The 24,945-nt window shown below is 45.9% G+C and overlaps 2 protein-coding genes across 3 annotated transcripts in view; one reads left to right on the plus strand and one right to left on the minus strand.

Annotated features, from left to right (window-relative positions):
- The window catches only part of NDUFV1 (NADH:ubiquinone oxidoreductase core subunit V1), a 20,891-nt gene extending 924 nt beyond the window's left edge, over nucleotides 1–19,967 (plus strand). Inside the window, exons 2-11 of one of the 2 annotated variants that reach the window (XM_018572229.1) lie at nucleotides 842–953; nucleotides 3,548–3,627; nucleotides 4,523–4,693; nucleotides 8,877–9,060; nucleotides 10,003–10,192; nucleotides 11,638–11,850; nucleotides 13,842–14,008; nucleotides 14,092–14,173; nucleotides 18,076–18,221; nucleotides 19,785–19,967. In XM_018572229.1, the coding sequence (XP_018427731.1) occupies nucleotides 858–953; nucleotides 3,548–3,627; nucleotides 4,523–4,693; nucleotides 8,877–9,060; nucleotides 10,003–10,192; nucleotides 11,638–11,850; nucleotides 13,842–14,008; nucleotides 14,092–14,173; nucleotides 18,076–18,221; nucleotides 19,785–19,868 (1,413 nt within the window). In that variant the 5' untranslated portion in view covers nucleotides 842–857 and the 3' untranslated portion in view covers nucleotides 19,869–19,967. Of the gene's footprint in view, nucleotides 1–841; nucleotides 954–3,547; nucleotides 3,628–4,522; nucleotides 4,694–8,876; nucleotides 9,061–10,002; nucleotides 10,193–11,637; nucleotides 11,851–13,841; nucleotides 14,009–14,091; nucleotides 14,174–18,075; nucleotides 18,222–19,784 lie in introns of those variants that run through there. The other variant, XM_018572230.1, reaches the window with a different exon arrangement.
- A 110-nt stretch (nucleotides 19,968–20,077) lies between these two features.
- The window catches only part of NUDT8 (nudix hydrolase 8), an 11,525-nt gene continuing 6,657 nt past the window's right edge, over nucleotides 20,078–24,945 (minus strand). Inside the window, exon 4 of the mRNA XM_018572236.1 lies at nucleotides 20,078–20,328. Coding sequence (XP_018427738.1) covers nucleotides 20,107–20,328 — 222 coding nt within the window. The 3' untranslated portion in view covers nucleotides 20,078–20,106. The remainder of the gene's footprint in view (nucleotides 20,329–24,945) is intronic.

Genomic DNA, 24,945 nt, shown 5'->3' on the forward strand with positions numbered 1-24,945 from the left:
TATATAAAGTTTTATTGGCGGTGTAAGGAAGTTAAACTGGTATTGCTGTTGTAAAAGTTCCACTCGCTGTTCTTCCCGGAACAGGTGTCACCAGGACAGGAAGTAAGTGTGGGTGATATCTCCCCAGTGGTGACGGCAACAGAAAAAATGCATTTGTTCCATCTCTGCAGTGAGTGATCACTACTTTTGCCGTATTTATAGTGTGACTGTGCTATAAAAAGAGACTGCATTTGGTGGAGACTAATGAATTGAGCCTTGCGCCCCAGGCCCTTGCCTATCTGTTTGGGGGATGGACCAGTTGGCGCACCCTAGTGTGTACCGGGGGGGGGGTTCAGATAAGCAGATCACTTGTACAATATGGCTCCCCTGCTCTAGAAAAAAAACAACTAGCTGCACGTCCCAGGCGTCGGGCGATAGGAATTCCACACCTCTGATGTATGTCGTTGTGGTAGTCTATGGTGCATCTGTGATGTAGGAGGAGAAGAAGATGGCGGCGCAGGACCAGTTGTGGAGTCACACAGAACACTGCTGGATTGTTATAATTGTGAGTGTTTGTGTGCATTACCCAGTGAAAAAGTTGGGGGGGAGGGGGGGTTCTCTGGAACAATGAATGAATATTTGTTGATAACAGGGGGCTGCATTCTATAAATGGTGTGGAGTAATTCTGCGCCGTAGCGGATGGCGAGGCCTTGGTGTTGGCGCTAAGTGGTCCATTTGGCGCTTTTATAAAACGTAAAGGGAAAACCGTTATTTAGAAATCTATAACCTGCCTTCTTGTATTCCTTCTTTTATTATACCAGAAGCTTTTAACACATCTGTTGTCCTTTTTATTGGGTCGCAGGCCATCTCCAGTCAGAATGATGCTCTCCCTCCGGCAGATCCTCCGTGCTCCGCTCCCTTCTCCAGCATCTACTGTCGCCTTCGCTAGATTTAACTCCACAGCGCCTGAGCCGGTGAGTCGTCTTCCCCCTAATAGGAAAAAAAAACAACAACCTCTTCTCAGATCAGAATGGGGCATTGCAGGGATTATAGCAAAGTACTAGTTACTACTTGCGTATACTTACCCGCTTCTGTTCTGTACATACCGATAACTGCTGTTGAGTGTGAGGTTGTGTCACGTGATCGTGTTGTAAAAGGAAACATAGCATCAGCCCCCCTTCCCCTTTACACTGGCGTTTCTTCATCTGTTCATTGCTTTTTTCAACTTTTTACTAAAGATGAAACTTTCATACAGTAAAACTGAATAAATATTAGAAGATGTGAAATGACATGCTGTAGGCTGGCTATCATTAGCCCCAAGCTCTGTGCTGACTTCTGGGAGAGGCAATGGGCCGATTATGATGAAGTCTGTCTGCTGAAGGAGCGCTGTTGCTATAGATGTAGGGCAAAAAAAACCCCATTGGAATGTTGATTTGTAATTTTGACTGTCTGAGATCATTGTATCTGCCTGAGGATTGAAATAGAAAAGTAATTACATATGAACATTTAAAGGAGAACTATGGGGCAAGTGTTTTTCCCCATAATTCTCCTCAGGGTCACGGGAGGACATAAACTAGCGTCCTCCCGTCACCCTAAGCTCCGTATACCGCAAGCTACAGCATATACTGAGACCGCCGCAGCCGGGACGGATCCCGACATTACTGTCGAGATCCACCCAGCTGCGTGATAGGCAGAGCCAGCTGTTCCCTCCCCCGTCCGTTCCGCCAGTCAGCTCTGGAGGATCAGAGCGGGGAATCCCTGCAGGGAGCCGTGAGTGACGGTCACGGCTCTCTGCAGGGACAAGATCGAGAAGTGAGAGGCGCGACGGTATATGTTCGCTCACTTCCCGATCTATTGAGCTGACGTGTGACAGTATCATTGTCACAGGTCGACTCGAACTATGAGTATGAGTGAAAATCACTCCCCTCATAGTTCTCCTTTAAAAGAGCTGGTCCAGCTAGTGTACATATTAAAGCTGAACCCCAGCTCTAGAAATGTATAAATACTTACACTGGTCCAGCCTGGTACCATGTAAGTGTATATTATTGATCCCGTATACTGCAGCTACTACAGTAGGGCTGCAACTAACGATAATTTTTTCATAATCGATTAGTTGGCCGACTGTAATTTTTTTTTTCTCAATTAATCGAAAGTGATGTATTATACAACACTTCCGCATTCTTTCAGAGGAGAGGGGACCGGAGGGAGCTCGTGTAACGATCCGATCGTTGCAAAATACAAGCGATCCGCCGGCTCTATCGCTTGTATGCACCGCTGCCTGTTTTTAAATTGCGGCCATTTGCTGGGCGTGCGCGGGGAGGCGTGTCTGAGCGGACGTCTAAAGAAGCCCGCTCAGATCTAGAGAGCTCCGGGGCGGCCGGTTTTTTACTATGGCCGGCCCCGAAGTGCTTAAGAAACTGACCTAAAATCATGATTTTGTATTGCTTTAGAAAAAATGTGACCTGTCCCTTTAAGAAAAAGTATCAGTAAATTAATAAATATTAAATATTGATTGGTTAATATTATTTTATTGTTTAATTATTTAATAGACATATTTAATAGACATATATTGGTTATAGCTCTCATCCCTGGTGTATGTCACGTATGACATAGAAGGAACTTGTGCAGGACTTTACCAAGCGGACTTCTCTCTTGAACTCCTCTCGCCAGATGCTTTTGTCTGGGGGAATCCGATTGGCTACAGGCTTGAATCTGAGCCCTGACGTGCGGATTCATGCGTACTAGTCGATTGGCTAGTGCCTGAACAGTCAGTGCACGCTCAGCTAGGCGTTTGCCAGGACTCCTGAATGCTTTTCCCTGGGACAGCCCGGCCTGTCACTAACACACACGCAAATGAGGCGGGGAGGGTGTGAGGAGCTACAAGCAGCCCAACTAATCGACAGACCAACTAATCAGTAATTAAAATTGTCAACAATTCTCATTATCAATTATTATCGACTTGGTCGATTAGTTATTTCAGCCCTATACTACGGTGTATTAAAGTGAGCCTCCGGGTCTAGGGGCAACCACTGTGCTGAGTGACTTCCCCACTGCTGTGAAAACACAGCACAGAGAACACATACTAGAACACCTAGTATTTTAATGAATGAATAGTGAGCATTCTGTGATTGGATGAGGGGTGGGGATGTCGTGGTGCCAAGCTGGACCAATGTAAGTATAATATAGATTTCTATAGCTGGAACTCTCTGGAAGTTCTTTTCTTGAAAGTGGAATATTTAGATAATATTTAGAATTAAAGGGTTGGTTCATTCAAAATTTATTTGCGGACTTGGGAAGACGGTAGATCACGAGGCATTGACTCTAACAGCCACAGGCAAGACTCCCAGAGGCAGAGACATGATGGGAGTTGTTGTTTCACCACAGCTGAAGTGCTGAGGTTACCTACGGCTGCACTAAGAATTTGAATCGCCTACTGGCATCTCGTGTGGCTTCAGCAGTGAGATCTCTGGATCGGAATTCCCCAATCCCCTTCTCCTAACAGGAAGTGCATAAATGGCCATGGATTGCTCTTCTAGTACAAACTTCACTTCTTAACTTTTCCTACTAGGCACCAAAGAAGACAAAGTTTGGACCTTTGAGCGACGAGGACCGAATTTTCACGAATCTGTATGGACGTCACGATTGGAGGTGAGCTACATTTGTTGTGAGCTTGGCCGATCTCTGCTTGATTTTCCTACTTTGTCTTCTTATTTCCTCTGGAAAAGCCATTGTCTGTTGGGATTCTGTCTTTGCTTTCAGGCAGGTTTACTACCCATGCTTGTCTTCCTTAAAGGAGAACTATGAGGCGAGTGAAAATCACTCAACCTCATAGTTCTAGCCGACCTGTGACAATGATACTGTCACAGGTCGGCTCAATAGATCGGGAAGTGAGCGAACACCTACCATCGCTCGCTCACTTCTCGATCTATCTTTGCAGAGAGCCGTTACTGTCACTCACGGCTCCCTGCAGGGATCCCCCCCCCCCTCCCCTACGGGTAATTCAGTGACTATAAGGACGAGCCTGCCGCCTGGGTCGCTATGGTATCCTCTGCTGGCGGCTGTGAACAGGAACACGCCGCTGCACACATCACTGTAATCTGTAATCTGCACACATCACCGTAATCTGCGCAGCAGCTCGTTGCTCTCCTCAGCCGCTGCTAAGTCAATGAGAGCCAGCAGTGGAGGTGGAGGCAGGGCCCGTGGTCGACAGCAGGGGAGGAGGCAGGGTCCATCAGCGAGCGTGCAGGAAGAGGAGGCGGATAGGTAAGGAGTGCGACCAGCCCATCTGAGGGTGTCACCCTGCAGAGCCCCCCATAGAAAGTCTATGGGGGGCTCTGCGGGGTCACCGTCAGGTAGGCTGCGTGGGATCTCAAGTGGGCTCTGCAAGGGGTATAACTAGAAATCACAGGGCCCCATACTACATTTTGCTATGGGGCCCTGGGATTTCTAGTTACGCCCCTGTATAAAGGGGCAACATTTTCTGGAGTTTGGCTTTCAAACTATTGCAGCCTGATTTCTACCTTTCCCTCCTCTTTACTTGCAGGTTAAAAGGAGCGCAGAGCCGTGGTGACTGGTACAAGACCAAGGAGATTCTGCTGAAAGGGGTGGATTGGATATTGGGAGAGATCAAGTCTTCAGGACTGAGAGGAAGAGGAGGAGCTGGCTTCCCCACTGGGCTCAAATGGAGCTTCATGAACAAGCCATCTGATGGAAGGTAAGGTGGTTGGGACTGTGCGGATATTGCAGCAACCATGTTTTTTGACGGCCTGTAAGCTCTGATGTTGTGTAGGGCATTGAGGCAAACTGGATTGGCATTAGTGGACCCCACAATACCACTTTATCTGGAACTGCTGCGCTGATTGTGTAACACCTACTGAACTTTCATTTGATGTATAAGGATGATGAGAAGGGAAATCCTTTTGGCTTCAGTGGAAAGGTAAAATAAGGACCATTATAGTAAACCTTTATGGAGAGAAACATGTAGGTTGCCCTGCTGACTTCTTCCTGAACAATTTAATCTGTCTGGCTTTGTCTTTAACCTCTTCATAACTGGAGACTGTGCAGCATGAAGTGCCCAAATGACTGACCGCATACACGGTACGTGATCAGCTATTTGGAGCTTTTAAAAGCCGCTCCGTTCATTAATGGATGCCTCAGTATTGAGGCATCCATTAATAAAGGAATTAAGCTTTTACAGACACCAGCGAACATGTATCTGACAGTGTCAACAGAGCCATGTGAACAGCTCTGCTATATCACTGTTTTGACAGCTCTGCACAGATCCTGATGTGTACAATGTTTCATCTTGCTACATATTGCTATGCTTCATAGCAATATGTAGCAAAATGAAACATTGTATCAGACTTCTAAGAAAGATCAGATGTGTTTAGTGACATCTGACCCTGACATGCTACAGGATCAGTCACTAAGGTTATTATTGGCTGTTCCTAAGTTTTAAGCAGCCTTATAATAACCAACATTTAAAAAAAAATAATAATTATCAAGCTGTTATAGTGGCTGCTTAATATAATAGACAAAACAAGTGGGGAAAAAGTGTAAAGAAATAAAATAATAATAAAAAAAAAAAATTTAATATAACAAATATATTTTATTTAATTTATTATAGAAATTAACCCCTTATAATGAAAATCTGCAGATTTTTTTTCTTCACCCTAAGGGGTTAATTTTTCTCTTTCACCCCCTCATGATGGCATTGTTCAAAGTATGTCTCGCTGTTACGAAGTGTGACCGTTATTGACACTTTTTACAGTGACATTGTAGGCCACCTAACCACTAATAGGTTTTAGAGGGAAAAAATATTAGCTTTTAGGGCCAGAAGTACAAAAGAAATTCTCCAATCCTAGGGATGTGAGATGTTTCCAAATAAAGGACAAACAAATGAATTTATTGTAATGTATTTTTTTTTTTTTAAGCTGTACTATTTTTTCTAAAACACAATAATAATCAAAACTGGGGAAAATGTGTTTTCTTTACATTTTTTTCTCTTAATTTTTTTACATTTTTTTCATCCTAAGTGAGGCATTAAAGTGACATTAATGTCAATTTGTTTTTTTCCCTCCCCCAATGTTAATGTCAGCACTTACCTTAAATAATGTCTCTTAATCCGATCTTCTTCTTTCCTGTTGTTTTCATCTGTCCCTCCAGCGCTGCTGCTGGTTTCCAATCCAGCGCTGACTCCTCTGTCCTTGCTGGTACTTACTGTCCCACGGTGTCTGCATGCGGGTGCACGCCGTCCATATACTTACATTGTGTCTCTCCTCTTCTCCCGCCCGAAAATGTGAACCGCCCCAAGATGTTTTGCGGCCGCCCGGGGATCTTCACATTTTCAGACGGGAGCGCGCAGGGAAGACACAGGTGAGTATTAAAGGGTTTCTAAACCCTGCGTTTTTTAGCATATATCTACGGCTAGCAAGCGGTAGATATAGGCAAAAAGTAAAAAAAAAAAAAACGCTTTAACTTACCCTGTTTTCGCCACGCGCTCCCGCCCAAAAATCTGACACTGCTCGAGTGGCCGCAAAGCATCCTGGGGCGGGCGCATACGCAGTTCGGATTCTCACCCGGGAGACGAGCAGAGAAGCAAGGTAAGCCTATGGACGCATGCATCCGCATGCAGACACCGCGGGATCGGAAGTGCCTGTAAGCAGAGAGGAGTCAGCGCTGGATGGGAGAGCCGCCGCACCGCTGTAGGGACAGATGAAAAAATCGGGAAAGAAGAAGATCGGATTAAGAGACATCATTTTTATTTTTACTTTAATGTCACTTTAACCTCTGTTTAATGCAGGTTTTTTTTTTTTTTACACTTTTTGCATAGATCTACTGCTTGCTAGCTAAAAAAAGGAGACTTTAATTATCCTTTAGCACACATATGTGATATAACCATATTGTCCTATCTGTTCTCTAAAAAAAACAATGTGTGGGTGCAGAAAGTACATTACTGCCGGTGAAGAACCACGCAGAAACAAATTAAGTGTGTCAGTCATTAAAGGAGAAGTATGAGGTGAGTGCTTTTCACTCAGCTCATGGTTCTAGCCGACCTGTTACAATGAGACTGTCACAGGTGGGCTCAGTAGATCGGGAGGTGAACGAACACATACCGGCGTTCGCTCACCTCTCGATCCTGTCACGGCTCTCTGCCGTGACAGGGGAGGGGCTGGATTCCCCTCTCCCCGCTCCTATCTGCCAGCGCTGACTGGCGGAACGGACGGGGGAGGGGGCGGGTACAGCTGGCTCTGCCTCTAGATTGACAGCTGGCTCTGCCTGTCACGCAGCTGGGCGGATCCCGGCACAATTGTCGGGATCCGCTTCAGCGTCTCAGTATACCGAGAGCAGCAGCTCGCGGTATACTGCAGCGTCTCAGTATACTGCGAGCAGCAGCTCGCGGTATACTGAGCCTAGGGTGACGGGAGGACGCTAGTTTGTGTCCTCCCGTTACCCTAAGGAGAACTATGGGGAAAAGCCTTAACCCCATATTTCTCCAAGTAACAGAAACGGAAATAAAGCTCAGTCATGAAGGGGTTAATAGTTTGTCACTAAACAAAGCCAAAACACATTGCATACTTGCTCTGGGTCAGAGATGCAACAAGGATTGAAGCTGTTGGATCAGTTTGGAAGTCAAGCACATAGATTTAATGAGGAGAGGTCTGCAAAAGCAACAATGTCCCTTTACTCTCTAGTTTGTTCTGAATAAAGCAGGGAGGGGTTGTTGGGTTTGTCAGGTTTTTATTGCCTTCGGTGTGCATAATGCTTCGGGTTTGAGCCAATATATTATAAAGAAAGATTGTAGAGTAGATATGTGCGCTACACCTGCTATGACAGTTTAGGGTATTGTGAGGAGGGTATTAGGATCCACTTGTTGTAGTAGTATTGGAAAGGTTAGATGGTGAAAGTTTGGGTGTGCACACATATTCTGAGTGACAGTTGGACCTCAACAAACTCTTGCAAAGACCACCTCAGCTTAGAAAGCCTCAGTAGCCAGTACATCTTTATTAGTTGAAGATATGGTGCGGAGGGGCTACACAGAGGGTCCATTATGTCAGGGCATCCAAGATCAGAGGTCTCTTTGGACACGCCAAAAAGGAATTGGGGATTTTGGTCTCGGCTCTGCTACAGCACTTTTTTTTTTTTAACGCCTCATTACACGGCGCCCGGCTTCCTGATTAGCCGGTAAGTCGGCTCCATGCTCTCATCACAAGTGATGAGAGAGCATGGAGCCGCTTCCTGGCCAATTGGGAAACCGGGCACCGTGTAATGACGCGTTGCCCGGCTTCCTGACACAGGAAGTATCGGGCTAGGCATCGGAGCATTTGGCCGAGTACTCGTACTTGCCCAAATACTCGGTATCGGCACCGATAGCGATACTAGTATCGGTATCGGTGCATTCCTAGTTTTTGCCTTGAGTGACAGTCTGGTTACTCACTGGATGGATTTCCTGTTTTTTGTTCTGAGCTGCATAATCCGAGCCAATGAGCTTGCCGATAAACATCCTACTTTCATTGCTGTGCACGAATTAATGTCCCAGTACCTCTTGGGGGTTTTGTTTTTCTTGTTTCAAAGCCAGAGGGTCCGCCTAATGACCAACAAATCTGCATTTTTAGAAGGAAAGACCAGTAATGACGGCCTCCTTATCTCTCTTGTGACAGGCTTCCTTCAAAGAACTGCAGCACAAATCTAATTCAAAGGAATGCAAACTGAAAAGCTTTTTGCTCATGCCATTGTTGTTGGATACGATGTTTGGGGGGAAAGTTTGCAGGTTTTTGTCTGTAGCAGTCTCTGTACACCTTTTATTTAGAGAATTTCCATGATGCTGGTCTCTGTATACTTTCTGGTGTCTTCCCTTAATAAAGTCAATGCAATTCTCCCTCTGCTTGATGTTTCAGGCCTAAGTACCTTGTTGTCAATGCAGACGAGGGGGAGCCGGGGACCTGCAAGGACCGTGAGATCATGCGGCATGACCCGCACAAGCTGGTGGAGGGTTGTCTGGTGGCCGGCCGCAGTATGGGCGCACGAGCTGCTTACATTTACATCCGTGGAGAGTTCTACAACGAGGCATCCAATCTCCAGGTACTCGCCTGCCCCGACAAGACTTTTTAAAGGTTGTTAGAAATCCTCTTAGTAGATAGTTTCTCCCCCAGCCCCGCCACCCCCCAATCATCTTCAAGGACAGCACTATAGATAGTGTGGCTCTGCCCACCTGAAACCAGATACACAAGGCTCATACACACTAAAAAAACTATTTCAGATCTGCTACCTCAGCAGGGTCAACAGGGGAACATCAACATTACAAGGCAATTGTGCTGGTGTCTCACCACTCAGTCAAAAATGTCACCGGTCAGCATGACCGGATTATAGCCTTGCAATTTATGTTAAAAAAAATAAAAAAAAAGTTTCCCAAAATTGTTATAAAACTGGCCATAGGCGACGCTTTAATTGCTCATCAGTTTAGTGTTATCAGTGATTAATGGCCCTAAAATTATTGCTTGCACTCCCGACGTTCGCGGCGATATGTAAGATGGGTGGCACAATAGGCGCAATCGTAGGTGCACCCGTCTCATATCTGCGTGGTTATGTGGGGGACTTAAAACAAAATAATAATATATGTGTCTTTATTTTTTGTATTCTTTTTTTTTTTTCTTTTTACACAACTTTATTGCTATCACATATGGGGCCCATTTACATGACAGGTCCTCTTTATGGAGACATCAGGGGTCTCCAAGACCCCTAATGTCACCTAGAGACCCCCAGGGAAGCTGATGAAGCCGAGATCTGCTTCATCAGCTTCTGTAGCAAATGGGATTGGAATGGCTTTATCGCCAGTTGCATCATCTAAAGAATTGTGTATAGAGCTCATGTAGTATGCAGATCAGTAAAGTGCAGGATACATTGTTGCTGTTTAGACTTTTCTATGCCTCCCTTTTCTTTCCTGTTCTAAGCATTTTCTGATACAAATGAACATTGTGTTAATGTGCTGTAGCCCTTTAAACTTCCTGTTCTTCATTGAAACAGGTGGCCATTCGGGAGGCGTACGAGGCGGGATTTATCGGAAAAAACGCTTGCGGCTCTGGATTTGACTTTGACGTGTTTGTGGTGAGGGGAGCTGGGGCATACATCTGCGGTGAAGAGACCGCATTGATCGAGAGTATTGAAGGGAAGCAGGGGAAGCCCCGTCTCAAACCCCCATTTCCTGCTGATGTTGGTAAGAAGCTGCCTTTTATTAATGACATCTAGAAAAAGGAATCTGTGTTTTTCTGGTTATACTCATTGAGGAATCGCTCAGTGCTATACGTTTGGGGCCTATCGCACAGAAGCGGTCCATCCTGATTGCATGTGTTTTGTAAGGCTACAGCTAACAATTATTTTGCTAATCGATTAGTTGCCCGCTTATTTTTTCAACTAAACGAATGGTTGCATTTGAAAAATCTCTCTTTCTCTGTTTCTATTTCTCTCTCTCTAGTTGCCAACTATTCTCATAATCAATTATTGATTTAATCGATTAGTTGTTGCAGCCCTAAGATAGTCCACTATACTAAATAACAAGTTCCTTTAGGAAAAAAAACATCATGTACATCATGCTACATGTAAAACATCATGGGTGGAATTTATCAAAACTGGAGCAGACAGAATCTGGAGCAGATACCCATGGCAACCAATCTGCTTCTCTCTTCAATTTGTGCGGTTAAGATTTTAAAATGAAAGATGCTCCTCCTCATTACTCCTCCTCCTGCTCCTCCTCATTACTCCTCCTCCTCATTACTCCTCCTCCTCATTACTACTACTCCTCATTACTACTCCTCCTCCTCATTACTACTCCTCCTCCTCATTACTACTCCTCCTCCTCATTACTCCTCCTCCTCCTCCTCATTACCCCTCCTCCTCATTACCCCTCCTCCTCCTCCTCATTACTCCTCCTCCTCATTACCCCTCCTCCTCATTACTCCTCCTCCTCCTCATTACTCCTCCTCCTCCTTCCCATTACTCCTCCTTCTCATTACCTCTCCTCCTCCTTACCCCTCCTCCTCCTCCTCCTCCTCATTACGCCTCCTCCTCATTACGCCTCCTCCTCATTACTCCTCTTTGCCTGCTAGAGCCCAGTAAAGTACCTGGGTATTCTGAATGTGGTAGAGCATGCAACTCTTCTTCCCTGATTCTGGCAAGGTAGCAATTAACACCTGATTGGCCAGTCTCTAGGACAGAGCGCTGCAATATGGGGCAAGAAGATGGTCCTTGGGCCTTTGTAAGCACTTACACTGGGATCTGGTGGGAAAATAGAGGGAATTGGAAGCGCAGAGATTGTAAGCACCTGTTGTAAAATGAGTGCGGGTCCACATGAAGACTGACTATTTAGATTCCTGCATAAGCCCAGTCATGACTGGTTCTATTTTAGCTGGGGGGGGGGGGAAAAAAAAAGTTACGGGATACTGATTAAAGGTCTTTCTACATCTTCACCTACTAGCGCTGCCATGATGGCACACACACCTAGAGTTGGCATTTAACACTAAGCACACCAAAACCTTCACTGGATCATGCCAGATCACTGCCTGCCTATCATACTGTCAATTCTTTACAGCGTTGGGTTCACTACTATAAACCCGGTAGGAGGTGGTGAATAATCAAGTTCTGGTGTCTGATTCTGCCTTGTAGGAGTCTTTGGATGCCCAACAACTGTTGCGAATGTAGAGACCGTGTCAGTCGCGCCCACCATCTGCAGACGTGGAGGACCCTGGTTTGCCGGCTTTGGCCGGGAAAGAAATTCAGGAACGAAACTGTTCAACATCTCTGGTCATGTCAACAATCCATGTACCGTGGAGGAAGAGATGTCCATACCACTGAAGGAGCTGATAGAAAGACACGCAGGTACTGAATGACTAGACTGCAGTGTCTGGTACAGGTAGGAAGATGTGAGGCAGTGCAGAGGAAAATGAATAAGAATAAGCCTGTGCAGAAGAAGCAATGGCTTTGGGGGAAATACTATTTATGACATTAAAGTATCGCCTTATCTTTCGTAATTACAGGCCAAGGACTCTCCAACATGCTTGTACAGTCCCTCTGAAGATATATCTTAGGGAGACCCAAGCACATACCTGTGAAGAAGAAATGGAATTGCAATGCTGAAAAGTCTGCTGGGAAGCAAACTCTTCCTGGATTGCTGATCTCCTGGGTCTACCACATCTCTCGCTGGATCCTCCTGCTGACCTCCATGTCAAATCTGTGTCCTATCGTGACATGGAGGTCAACCGAATGAGATCAGTACTCTAGGAAGTGTTGGTTTCCCAGCAGACTTTACAGAGTGGATTGCAAGGGTGCGCAATTTGTATAGCCCGACGCCCGGGACATGCAGTTCTAGGTGCCGGGCAGGTGTTTTTCTTCTACATTTAGCCCTTCTGCGGGCAAGCAAGGCTAAATATAGAGCAGGGGAGCCGTTTTATGTAAGTGAGCTGGACGGATCACTAGTAATCAGTATGCTTAACCATCTGTCCCTGTCCCATTCTCCTCTTTCCATGATCCAGCCCCCCGCAGGCCTTCCCCTCCAAGCTCTGGACATCTCCCTCTCTGCCATGGTTTTCAGGGTCCCCCGCTCTTCTGGGAGACTATGGCAAATTACTTCAGGATGGAGATTGTGGAGCAGAGAACATCCGGTCTCCGATCTGCTCTGTGAACAGAGAGACAGGAACTTCCTGTCTCGGCTGTCACAGGTGATCGATTACAATGCTGTGCTTGAACGCCTGTATTGGAGGTCAGGATAAACTATCACTTGTTAGCCCCTGTGTGATCGCAATAAAGTTACGTCAAGAAAAAAAAAATATAAAAAGTAAAAATTATGGAATAAAAACTATTTTTTTAAAAATAAAAAGTAAAAAAAATAATATACATTTTAAGAAGTAAAAAAAAATTAAAATAAAAAAAAGCCAACACCACTGCCCCCACAATCTGCATGTGATTAGACGCATGCATAGGGCATGTGTGTATGTATGTGCGCTCAGTGCTGCCCCCATTCCACCGTGTGCCATATTGTGGTAGCAGGGCAGTAGTGCTCAAATTGGGATCCCTCGCCTCCCCTGCCACCCCCTCCCCCCGCTATACTAGCCTTTCGGCGAACGGTCCGTCTCCTCCGCCAGTACGACTGTACTATCTATACCCCATACTGCCAACTAGCGCAGCCCTGTGCCTTGGATTTTAACCTTCTCTTGCAAATTGCGAGCACTTGTAGGTGACCGCGCTGACCAATCAGAAGCACTTCTTAGCACGGTTACATACGGTTTTGATTACAATGATTTTTTGTATCAGGACAGGTAGATTGCCATGAGGGACAAGTAAATTGGGTCCCCGCTTTAGTCATTGGAAAAGCAGTTTTTAAATACCCCTGGGATTGGAGCGGATATTCACTACACAGGCAGTGGGGAGGGTAAGTATTCTGTTTCTTTTTGACATGCAGGCGCTTGCTTTATACATTAATCTTGTATGACAGAGTTGATTTAACCCTTTCGCTGCCAAGGACGTACGTCGTACGGAGCTACAAAAGTGCTTCCAGCTGGCCAGCTCAGTACGTCGTACGGACCTGGCAAATCTGCAATTGTAGATAGCTATAGGCAGCTATTGCTGATCATTCTGGGTGAAACTAATAATCAGGAACCCTCCTATATTCTCTTAAACGTCAGTTCTGAGCGTGAAAGGTTACACGGTTATAATGGAAAGAGGCTGTTGTCCTGACTAATGGTTTTCTCATAGCGATGCTCTCCCAGGGAACTTCCAATCATCTAACAGAGATGGCTTGTCATGTCCCCTTGGCCTGCCTTACCCTGGTCATGTGATCTCTCTGGTGATGTCTGTTTCTCTGGTTCTTTCAGGTGGTGTCATTGGTGGCTGGGATAATCTGCTGGGTGTCATTCCTGGAGGCTCCTCCACCCCTATCATCCCCCGCTCTGTATGTGACAACGTCCTCATGGACTTCGATGCACTTATTCAGGCCCAGACCGGTCTCGGAACAGCTGCGCTTATCGTGATGGATAAATCGGTGAGTGCAGTCGGGTCTTATGAAAGTCATACATGATTGTCACTATGATCTGGAAATGCCCTGACCCTGTCCTTCCATTGCAGACAGACATTGTGCGCGCTATTGCCCGTCTTATAGAGTTCTATAAGCACGAAAGCTGCGGTCAGTGCACCCCGTGCAGAGAAGGTATGGCATGCGTCTAAGCTGGTTTTCTCACTTCTATATCAGTCTTTAGGCATCAGCTGATTTTATCTTGCCCCAAAATACTAAAGCAGAGTAAACAAATTGTACTTTACTTGAATCTAATCTGCAATTAAGCCCATGTTAGCCTTTCAAGAAGAACTCCAGGACTTCCTTTTGGCCTACTGTAACTAGCTTTTGGAAGTATTAAAATCTATGGTAACCTTTCTGCTTAGCAATGTAGTCTTCCAGAATCCATGGCACAAGCCTGTGCTTCCTGCCCTCTGCCTCATTTCCTTTCTGTTAGACCACTAGCCATTGTGCAGCCTATCAGCCTGGCCAGTGGTCTAATAACCTCCCCCCTGTAGTTCTATTGCAGCCAGGAAAGAAGTGATCACATCCCAGCACACACTGCAGTGGGTGGAGTACAACAGTCTTAAGCTGGCCACACACCTATAGATTATCTGCAGATGTTCTGTGGTCAGATGGAGAAAGTGCAACAGATTCCTCCATCTACGCTAAACTGTGTGGAAGGAGGAATCTCCCACTGGGCCAAGCTTCAGTATCTTGCTGGTCCGCCCCGCTGGCTCTCAAAATACCTGAACAATGCCTGCATCCAATTAGGTTGTTCAGGTATTTTGAGAGTCAGCGGGGCGAACTAGCAAGATACTCAAGCTTGGCCCAGTGTGAGATTCCTCCTTCCACACACCTTTTCCATAAATCGGTTCATTTTGAACTGTTCATTCAAATTAACCCATTCATGAATCAATTTCATCGGTTCACTTGCTGAGTCTGCTGACAAGTGAACTGAAGCTCAGGAGCTGACTCCACCTAAAGGGTGAAAGTCTAAATGAGGATCTCTTCTCATTCAAACTCTGTGTGTCATCTCTCATCTCCCTACAAAGCTGTCTGTTCCTTACCACTGCTGCAACCTGACCAATAATTCAGTGTACTGTGTTCTACTGGAGACTCATTATTCTTTGAGGGCCGATTGACACCACAAAGAGTGCGTTCGGCCTCTGGAATGCAACCTGGTCGGCTCCCTGCGTTCAAGGGCAGGAGGGGGCATGGCGGTGCATTGAAGTCAATGGCACCGCAGCCACGCGCCCCCCGCAGTGCTGTCGCCAGCACCCGAACGCGTGGCACATTAGTACCTGCGTTCCGGTCCAGTGTGATCTGCAAAAATGCTGCATGCACTGTTTTTGCAGATCGCACTGGACCGGAATGCAGACCCTAATGTGCCACGCGTTCGGGTGCGGTGTGTGGCTACAGTGCCATTGACTTCAATGCACCACCACACCCCCTCCCGCCCCTGAACGCAGGAAGCCGGCTAGATTGCATTCTAGAGGCCTAACGCTCTGTTACGCACTCTTTGTGATGTGAACCCGTCCTGATTCATTCAGTGTACTGTGTTTTACTGGAGACTCCGAACTGTTGTAAGTTCTAAATCTCAGTTTTCTGTTGGCTGGCTGATTGGTTGGTTGCAGGTAGGGATGTCCCGATGCCACTTTTTCAGGCCCAAGTACAAGTACTTCCCCTCATGTACTTGCCGATACCAATTACCGATACTTTTTCTTAAAGGGACAGGTGCCTTTAAATGATCCATAGTACAACTACATGTTCTGTACTATGGATCATGATTTAACCTATTCATGTTAGCAGCGGAGAATTGTAACTCTATTGCTGGAGTGTAGTGGAGGTATGTGCTGTATATATGTACTACATATACATTACACACGTCCAGTACACTATAGCAATAGATTTACAGCCAGCCCCGTCCCAGCTTCCCTCACTCACAGTTTTACGCCGATCCCTGTTGCCTCATGCGGTGCCTCTCAGTTGCAGGGAGTGGCTGGCAGAAGCTGACCATTCACAATATAGGATCATATTACCAGAGCTGCGGTCTTATTGATTCAACACTGAGCCCTTTTAAAATGTATCTTACTCAGCATTTCCCGCGTGTTCCTTTTGTAGCTCTTCCCATCTCCACTCTCAGCTCTGCCCACACACACCTCCCACATACTCTATTTCACAATGCCTGATGGGAGATGTAGTCGGCTCTCTATGCCAGGATATGACGCACACACTGTTACCTAGACCCTCCCAATGGCTGCAGGAAGGACGGATCTAATAATAGGAGGATGTGACATCACTGGAAGCTAAACATGAGAATTACAAGAAAAGTAAGAACGTTTATGATAAATCGTTACAGCAGTTTGCTTCCACTGAGGGGGACCTAAAGATATATAAAGCGATGTGCATCCTGGAGTTCTTCTTTAAAGTATTGTACACCTGAAATATAGAGACATATAGGAGCTGACTTGATGACGTCTCCTGACAATAGTGGTTGTCTGGCTGTCATGCTGGAGCGTTGGTTTTGATACTTTCCTGAAACTAGTATAAAGATAAGGAAATGTGTCTTCTGTGTATCTGGGTCTGGGTCTGTCACTCCAATGTATTGTTACTAGAAACATCACGGCAGCTAGGATGTCCAGAAGAAGGAAAGCAATGGCAGCTCGTATATTCTTTCTTGATAGGTTTCCCTTTGATAAAGTAAAATCTATCACAAGAGTCCTGACAAATGCCATTGCTAAACTTTCCTTAGGATGCTAGTTGCCTGCCATGACAGCCAGATAACCACAGCGCCATCCTCTTCATTTCTGTGATGACGGATGTACTTTAATGACAGTCCATGCTGATAATAGGGTCAGTTTAACATCAAGTATCCTTTGCACTTAAATTCATCGGGGGAAATGTACCAAAACTGGAGCAGACAGAATCTGTTGCCCATAGTAACCAATCAGCTACTATCTTTCATTTTCAAAGCTTAAAGGAGAACTATGAGGCGAGTGATTTACATTCATCCTCTTAGTTCGAGCCGACATGTGACAATGAGACTGTCACACGTCAGCTCAATAGATCGGGAGTGAGTGAACACATACCGTCGCTCGCTCACTTCTCGATCTATCCCTGCAGAGAGCCGTGACTGTCACTCACCGTCTCCTATAGGGATTCCCCGCTCTGATCTTTCAACACTGACTGGCGGAACGGACGGGCGAGGGGGCGGGCACAGCTGGCTATGCCTCTAGATAGGCAGAGCCCGCTGTCAGACAGCTGGGTGGATCTCAACAGAATTGTCAGGATCCTTTCAGGCTGCGGCAGTCTCAGTATATAGCAGGCATGTACGTAGCAGAGAACTAGGAACGTGCAACAGTGTGTGTTCCTAGTTCTCAGGTCTAATGTCAGACTGAAAAACTAGTCATACAGTTACTGTCCAAGTTATCTGACGCATATTGATGCTGCTAAACATGGTCTGAGCATCTAAGCTTCAAAAAGTCTGGTCAGGAAAGAACAAGACTGTATGCCATCTAGAGCTGCAACAGTTAATCGATTAAGTCGATTAAAATCGACGATTGAAAACGTTGGCAACGTTTTCGATCGTCGATTCGTCGGCTATCGATTGCTTAGCCTGTTCGGGGCTCCGCACGCGGCCTGAGTCGCACGTCACGCGTCACACGCTGCTCCCGACGTGTCCACCGCACAGGCCGCCGCATAAGCCATGCCCACCGAACAGGCCGAAGCCGCGCACGCTGCTCGTCTCCTAGCCGTGAGCTCTCTCACCCGCCGCGAGCTGCCTCACACGCCGCATAAGTCATGCCGGCCGCTGGTCTCCTCCTAGCCGTGAGCTCCCTCAGTCGCCGCAACGAGTTGAGAACCACTGCTATAGAGCAAACTTTGGCCCTCCAGCTGAAACTTCAAATCCCATCATTCATCTGCCTCTGGAAGTCATGCCTGTTGCTTTCAGAGTCTGGCGGTGTCTAATGGGATTTGTAGTTTTACCACTGATGGGGGGCTGGCATTTGCCCACTCCTGCTATAGAGGTCTTTACCTTTTTTTGATCTTCACAGGGGTGGACTGGATGAACACAATGATGTGGAGGATGTGCCAAGGAAACGCCCAGGAGGCCGAGATAGACATGTTGTGGGAGATCAGCAAGCAAATAGAAGGTCACACGATCTGCGCTTTAGGAGATGGCGCGGCTTGGCCAGTGCAGGTAAATCCATCTTGCAGTGCGGTGGCCCTACTATTAGAAAGACTTCTGCATGGAAGGGGAGGGAGATGCTGAGTTCAGGCCTACCAACAAAAAGGGCTCTCGTCATAAAGCAACAGGGCCACTCGGGTCCGTTCATCAGTCATGCCTGATGAAGGGACCCTGAAACGTTGCTTTATGACGAGATGCGTGCACGTCAATAAAACGACCACTCCTTGAAGATCTGACTTTGGCGTGCTGGTGATATACTTTACTACTTAGTTTTATTTCCTGATCGCAAAAGGTATGACTAGTAAGTCTTTGAAGTAATAGTTTTGTTTTCTGGTATTCATACGTTTCATGCTTCCTCTGGGCATTAAAGGGACTCTGTCGCATGAAAATCCTGGAGGCTGCTTTGCTAAACTCACCTTTTTAAAGTATTCGCTCCCTGGCTGTGTTGATAAAACTTTGGCTAGCCGCCTTCTGCAAATGCTAGTTACCAGACCCATATGCAGCCTGGCTTCAGTACTTTCCTAATATACATACATGTTGCAGGTCATTGACAGCAGTTATCCACATTCTTGATGGCCAATATGAAAGGAGAACTATGGGGTTAAGGCTTTTCCCCATAGTTCTCCTTAGGGTAACGGGAGGACACAAACTAGCGTCCTCCCGTCACCCAAAGCTCAGTATACCGCGAGCTACAGCTCCCTATATACTGAGACGCCGCAAAACGGGTCCCGACAATTATCTAGAGGCAGAGCCAGCTGTACCCGCCCCCTCCGTTCCGCCAGTCAGCGATGGAGGATCAGTGCGGGGGGAATCCAGTCCCTCCCATCACGGCTCTCTGCATTGACAGGATCGAAAAGTGAGCGAGCGCCGGTATGTGTTCGCTCACTTCCCGATCTACTGAGCCGACCCGTGACAGTCTCATCGTCGCAGGTCGGCTAGAACTATGAGGTGAGTGACAAGTACTCACCTCATAGTTCTCCTTTAATGCCAGAGGGTCAGCATGACAGGCAGACAGAACATGAAGGGTGACATTGCTAGTTTCTCATTCTGTAGCTACGTAGGAAAGGTTTTCTTTTGAAGACTAATTATATTCTCACACCTTTTTATCTCCATGTTAGAAGTTGTGAATGTTTTGTGCTTGGAAATGCCTTAAAATGTTGCTTGCTGCCCTCACAATGCAGTAGTCTGATCTGGCAAAGCTGAGTAATGGCCACACCCCTCAGCACCAGTGTCCTATCACAGACTTACATTTCAGAGAATGGGAAGGGGATGTGTCTGGCCAGCGTTGATACGGCGAGCTGATTGCACCGGTGCCTATTACATTGCTGAGCCATTAGTAGTAACCACGTCCAACTTTTTAACAGGAAAATATTGATAGACTCCAACCTCCATTTCCACACCCCTGTCTATTTATGACTTTAATTGGTTTTAGGGGATGACTTGTTTGTAGCACCACTGGCATCCACACACAACTAAAACAATGGTATTGGGTGGCCTGTCCTTTGGTATTATGTCCTGTTCTCAGTATGGCTTGCCTATTTGTTCTCATACGTAACCATCCTTATTTTCCTTTAGGGTTTAATTCGTCATTTCCGTCCAGAATTGGAGGAGAGGATAAGACTGTTCCATGCGGGCAAGAAGCAGAAGGCCAGCAATTGAGTGCACACATAGCCCGATCCGCTTTATTTATCAGAACAGAATGTCGGCTTGTGCCCCTTGTGTTCATACGTGTTAATAAACCCGAACTTTCTAAGCTGACCTGTCTTGTTGCCATTTTTGTAGATCTCAAAGTAGGAAGGGCTTTGTGTATGAGCAGACTTCATATAAAAAGAAGAAAGACAACTTTTATTGTGGCGGTCGCATGACATGTTTTGTATTGTCCTATTAATCCAATATGTCATCGTGAGCGAGAGCCACTGAGGACACTGCTGTAGCTTCCGGGGAAGAGCAGTGAGAGAGCGGAGTCTGTCATCATGGCAGTGAGGCCCCACACCTTGTGTCCCGGTAGGCGGAAAACTGGTAGAGTGTAGGCATAACGACCACGCTGCCGGAAATGGGTATATCCCTGAGAGGAGCTTGTAAAGGCCAGAGACAGGGGAAGGGTGAGGAGAGACTCCACCTGAGGAAAGAAAATAGAGATATCAAACATCCGGCTTCTGCACATAGTGTATTATACTCTATACCAGGGGTAGCAAACCTCCAGCTGTGGTGAAACTACAAATCCCAAGATGCATCTCTCTTCAGGAGTCGTGGCTGTGAGAATCTTGCAATGCCTCATGGGATTTGTAGTTCCAGACACAGCTGGAGGGCCGGAGGTTTGCTACCCCTGCTCTATACTAACAAATGCAAAGGGTGCCCGTGCCCTCTCGTTTTAGGTGCCCTCACGAAGGCTGGATTGCTTCATATGGAGTGGAGGTGCCCTGCGATTTGGTCTGATTACTCATTTTATCAGTTCAAAAAAACCACGGAATATCTGCAACCCACCTTTTGATCTTTCAAACCTGCCCTAAAATACACCAATCTTCCTTCACTGCTCCAACTTTATGCCGACAATTGAAAGCTATACACTGGAAAAAGAGCATGAGACTCTCGACAGTTCAAGATTTGAAAGGATTGGTTAACCTTATGTTCCCATTGTATACATTTGCCTACACCACCCAGAGAATGTTTCCAGAAATCGCATTCAATCTGGTCCAGGTAAGTAAATTAATGGAGACATGTAGGTTGTGCTGTTTCCTTTGAGTATCTGTATAGAAGGGGTAGCCAAACTTTGCCCGCCTCCAGATGTGAAACTACACGTCATTATGCATTTGCCTTTGGAAGTCATGCATGTGCCCTTCAGTCCTGCAATGCCTCATGGGGATGTGTAGTTTTGACCACAGCTGGAGAGCTGACGTTTGGCTACTGCTGATCTAGACCTATTCATCCTACACCACTCTTCTCTGTATCAATGACATATACTGGGCATGGTTGAGACAGATACCTGTGCCACAAGGGTAAAAAATCTATATACATTCACGTAAAGACAATACAAATACATAAGTGTACTTGCAGTCTGTGTCTACATCACTTCTTGCCTTCGTGACATGTACTTGTTTTTTTAAAGTTCATAAAAACAATACAAAAACCCTTTAAGAAAAAAAAAAAATTGCCAAAACAGAACTGTGAAATACACTAAGGGATCTATTTATAAATAATTTACAGAGCCATTCACCCTGCGAATATCTGGACATTCCGTTCTGTGCAAATAGAGGCAAAAATGAATGTTCTTGGTATATTTTCAGGGTGAATGTAATGTAACACTGCATCATGGCCACTAGATGGAGCTGAGGCTCATAGGAAATAAGAATTCCCTCTACAGGGCAAATGGATCTGTGAATTGTTTATAAATAGACCCTTAAAAGGAGAACTATGGGGTTAGGGCTTTTCCCCATAGGTCTCCTTAGGGTAACAGGAGGCCACAAACTAGCGTCCTCCCGTCACCCTAAGCTCAGTATACCCTAAGCTACAGCGCTGGCGGATCGGAGCGGGGGGAATCCAGCCCCTCCCCTGTCACTGCAGAGAGCCGTGAAAGGATCGAGAGGTGAGCGAACGCCAGTATATGTTCACTCACCTCTCGATATACTGAGCCGACCTGTGACAGTCTCATTGTCACATGCCGGCTAGAACTATGAGGTGAGTGAAAAACACTCACCTCATAGTTCTCTTTTAAATTAATGCATTTCTGTCCAGTCAGTTTTTCTTAATAGTGTCACTATTCTGGATATACTGAAGAGCCTGCAGGGTTCGGTACCATCTCCTTGCCTACAGTCTGCCCAATATAGTATGAATGAGAATCACAACAATGGGGTCCTCCCTTGTGACTCCTCTTATCAGCTGCTTAAATACCTATCCTAGAGAAGCTCCCCCCAGTGCCCAAAATGTTCCAATGCAGAGCAAAGCAACAGGTTCTCTTAAACTGACACTAACCTCAGGAGTTCAATCTTAAAAATCCATTCAAGTCCCTTAACTATTAACAAAACAATTATCTTATTTGTGTATCACTCGGCTGTAGATCCTCCAATCATCTCTGAATTGGTGCTGACACTGTCCTTCCTTCTGGAGGGGGGCTACTTTTGTTCCCCCATGGTCCCTGTGTGTGTTCTAAAGCAGTGGTCCCCAACCCCCGAGCCGCGGACCGGTACCGGTCCGTGCATCAAATGGTACCGGGCTGCCCAAGGAACATTAAATTATTTCCATTTTATTTACTGTGGTGTATTTCTCTCGGTCTTTCCAGGACGAGAGGTTAACCGGGAGCTGAGAGACGTCACCTAAAGCCGCACCAATACCGCGCATGAGCAAAATATCGTGATATCGGGGCGGATTTAGGTGACGTCTGAGCTGAGCGGCTGCAAGCGGCAGTGGCGTTGTAGCTTTGGTAAAGAGAAGGTGTGTATCGCTCTTCTCTCTGTTCACCGGTACTTTCTCATGTTTAACCGTGCTTGGTGTACGTGTATATTGTGTTTGCTCAAATTTAACCCACAAATTAACAAAAATGAGTACGAAACAGACGTCGTTAGAAAGTTTCCCTGGGAAAAAGAAAAGGCCCAGTGAAGAGACAGAAGAAGGGCCTTCAACATCAAAGAAACATGTAACTTTTACAGACAATACCATGAGTCCTACTTGAAATATGGATTTATCGGGACAGTTGATTCCCACACACCAGTGAGTTAAAATGTTAAATCACTTTATATTCATTTTTTGGTGTAACTGTATTTTATTTTGAAGGCATGTTTAAATACAATGAAATTAAAATTATTAAATCAAAACAATCTAAAATATAAATAATCAACGTCCCCCCCCCCTCAGCGGGCCGCGGGGTAAAGTTATCAAACGTTGACCGGTCCGCGGCGATAAAAAGGTTGGGGAGCACTGTCCTAAAGTAGTCACCGCTCCAAGCTCACTCCTGTGATGGACTACAATATCGTGTTTTAGTTACTAATTTGTATTGAAATTGTTGTCCATAGCCTTACCCACTGGTTGCTGATAGATCTCCGAGGACCTTACCCCACTTCATGTCCTCACCCACTGGCTACTGACCTGTAACAAGTATGTAGTATAGAAGCCTTTCATATTCACTCATTGCTTGGCATAAAGAAGGGTCCAGGGTGAAAACCCTGGTCCGTCAGCAAAGGCAGTTCCCATATTACAAATAACTGGGGCTGAATGTATCACATTAGGTAATACAAATTTGTATAGAATAGTCGTCTCCCCCGGGTACATGCAAGCTCTTGTGGCTATCTTGCAAATTACCCAAGAGCCCAAAAGTGAACCCTTCTGGCTGGAAACAATGGTCAGCTCCTGCATTCACCATCTCTGGCTCACTGCCTCCCACGCCCCACTATTGGTTTTTGAGGCTGCCTATCACAGTGATGAGCAAATAGTAAAGTGGAGGAGGGGACAGGCCAGAACCAGCTGTGAGTGATGGGCAGAATGATTTCAGGGTGTTTATGGAGGAATTACAGCATTCAAGAACATATGTTGGATGGCTGTAAGCGCATACAATACCCTCTATAGCTGCTATCCCATTGGCTTAATGCTTAGCATGCTCTCTGCTGTTAAACCCCCTCCCACTTGAACCCTGCTTGTCATGCTAAACCCCTGGCTTCAATACTCTAGCTGGCCATGGAACAGTAGAATTTCCTTTGAACACATTTGTTTTTGGAACATTTGTTGGATTTTTTTAATAATGTGATCAAACTGATTATCGATTTTGACCATAGTAACAAAAAAAATTGAAGGGGCACGATGGACATTTTGTTTTTTCTTGAACACGATTCAGTGAATGTGGTTTGTGTTCTGTAAACTTAAGGGACATTAAACGCTCAGATTTTTTAACATAAAACAATACTGTAATGTGTGCCTTACTGTAATTCATGGTTGTTTCCCTTCTCTTTGCTGCTCTTCCTTTTAAATCCTCATGTCTTCTCATGCTGGGGGAGAACTTCCCTTTGCAGCTCAGGGCCTCTTCCTGTAGTGCTGGCTCAGGTTACAAGCCTATAGAAACGTATACACAGACACCGTGTATCCATTCCAGAGACAAGGCAGTCTGCTGCAAAACAGAAGTTCTGCCCAGCATGAGAACAGATACAGATTTAAAAGGAAGAGCAGCAAAGAGAAGGGAAACTACCATGGATTACACTAAGGCACACATGACTATTGTTTTATGTTAAAAAATCTGAGGGTTTAATGTCACTTTAATGTTTTCCAAACTTGAATTCAATTGAAATCTTGAATGACTGATGGCAATATGAAATGTTCTGAAAGGTTGTAGGACAATCTATCAGTGTATGCAGGGCCGGATTTACTCTCTTTGCTGCCCCAAGGCCAGGTTCCTCAGTGCGCCCCCCTACCCGCCAACCAACCCCCCACCATGGAGAATGGCAGACCTGCAGGCTGCATACATGTGATCTTGTTGACATCGCTGAGATCACTTGTACAAAACAAGCAGGGCTAAATGTAGAAAACAACTACCCGCCCAGCGCCCAGAACTGCATGTCCCAGGCGTCGGGAGATATGAATTTCACACCTCTGCTGCCCCAAGGGTGGGCCTTGTGGGAAATCCGGCCCCGAGTGTATGGCCAGATTTAGAGCCACTAGAATGGAAAATAGTCATTCTGGTGATCAACTCCAATCCTTAAAGCCAGATAGGCAGGCAGTGAGCATTTTTAAAAGGTCCTCAATGTTAACCTTTATA

This window comes from Nanorana parkeri, unplaced genomic scaffold, assembly GCF_000935625.1.
Source record: "Nanorana parkeri isolate BGI_ZX_2015 unplaced genomic scaffold, ASM93562v1 scaffold1972, whole genome shotgun sequence".
NCBI lineage: Eukaryota > Metazoa > Chordata > Amphibia > Anura > Dicroglossidae > Nanorana > Nanorana parkeri.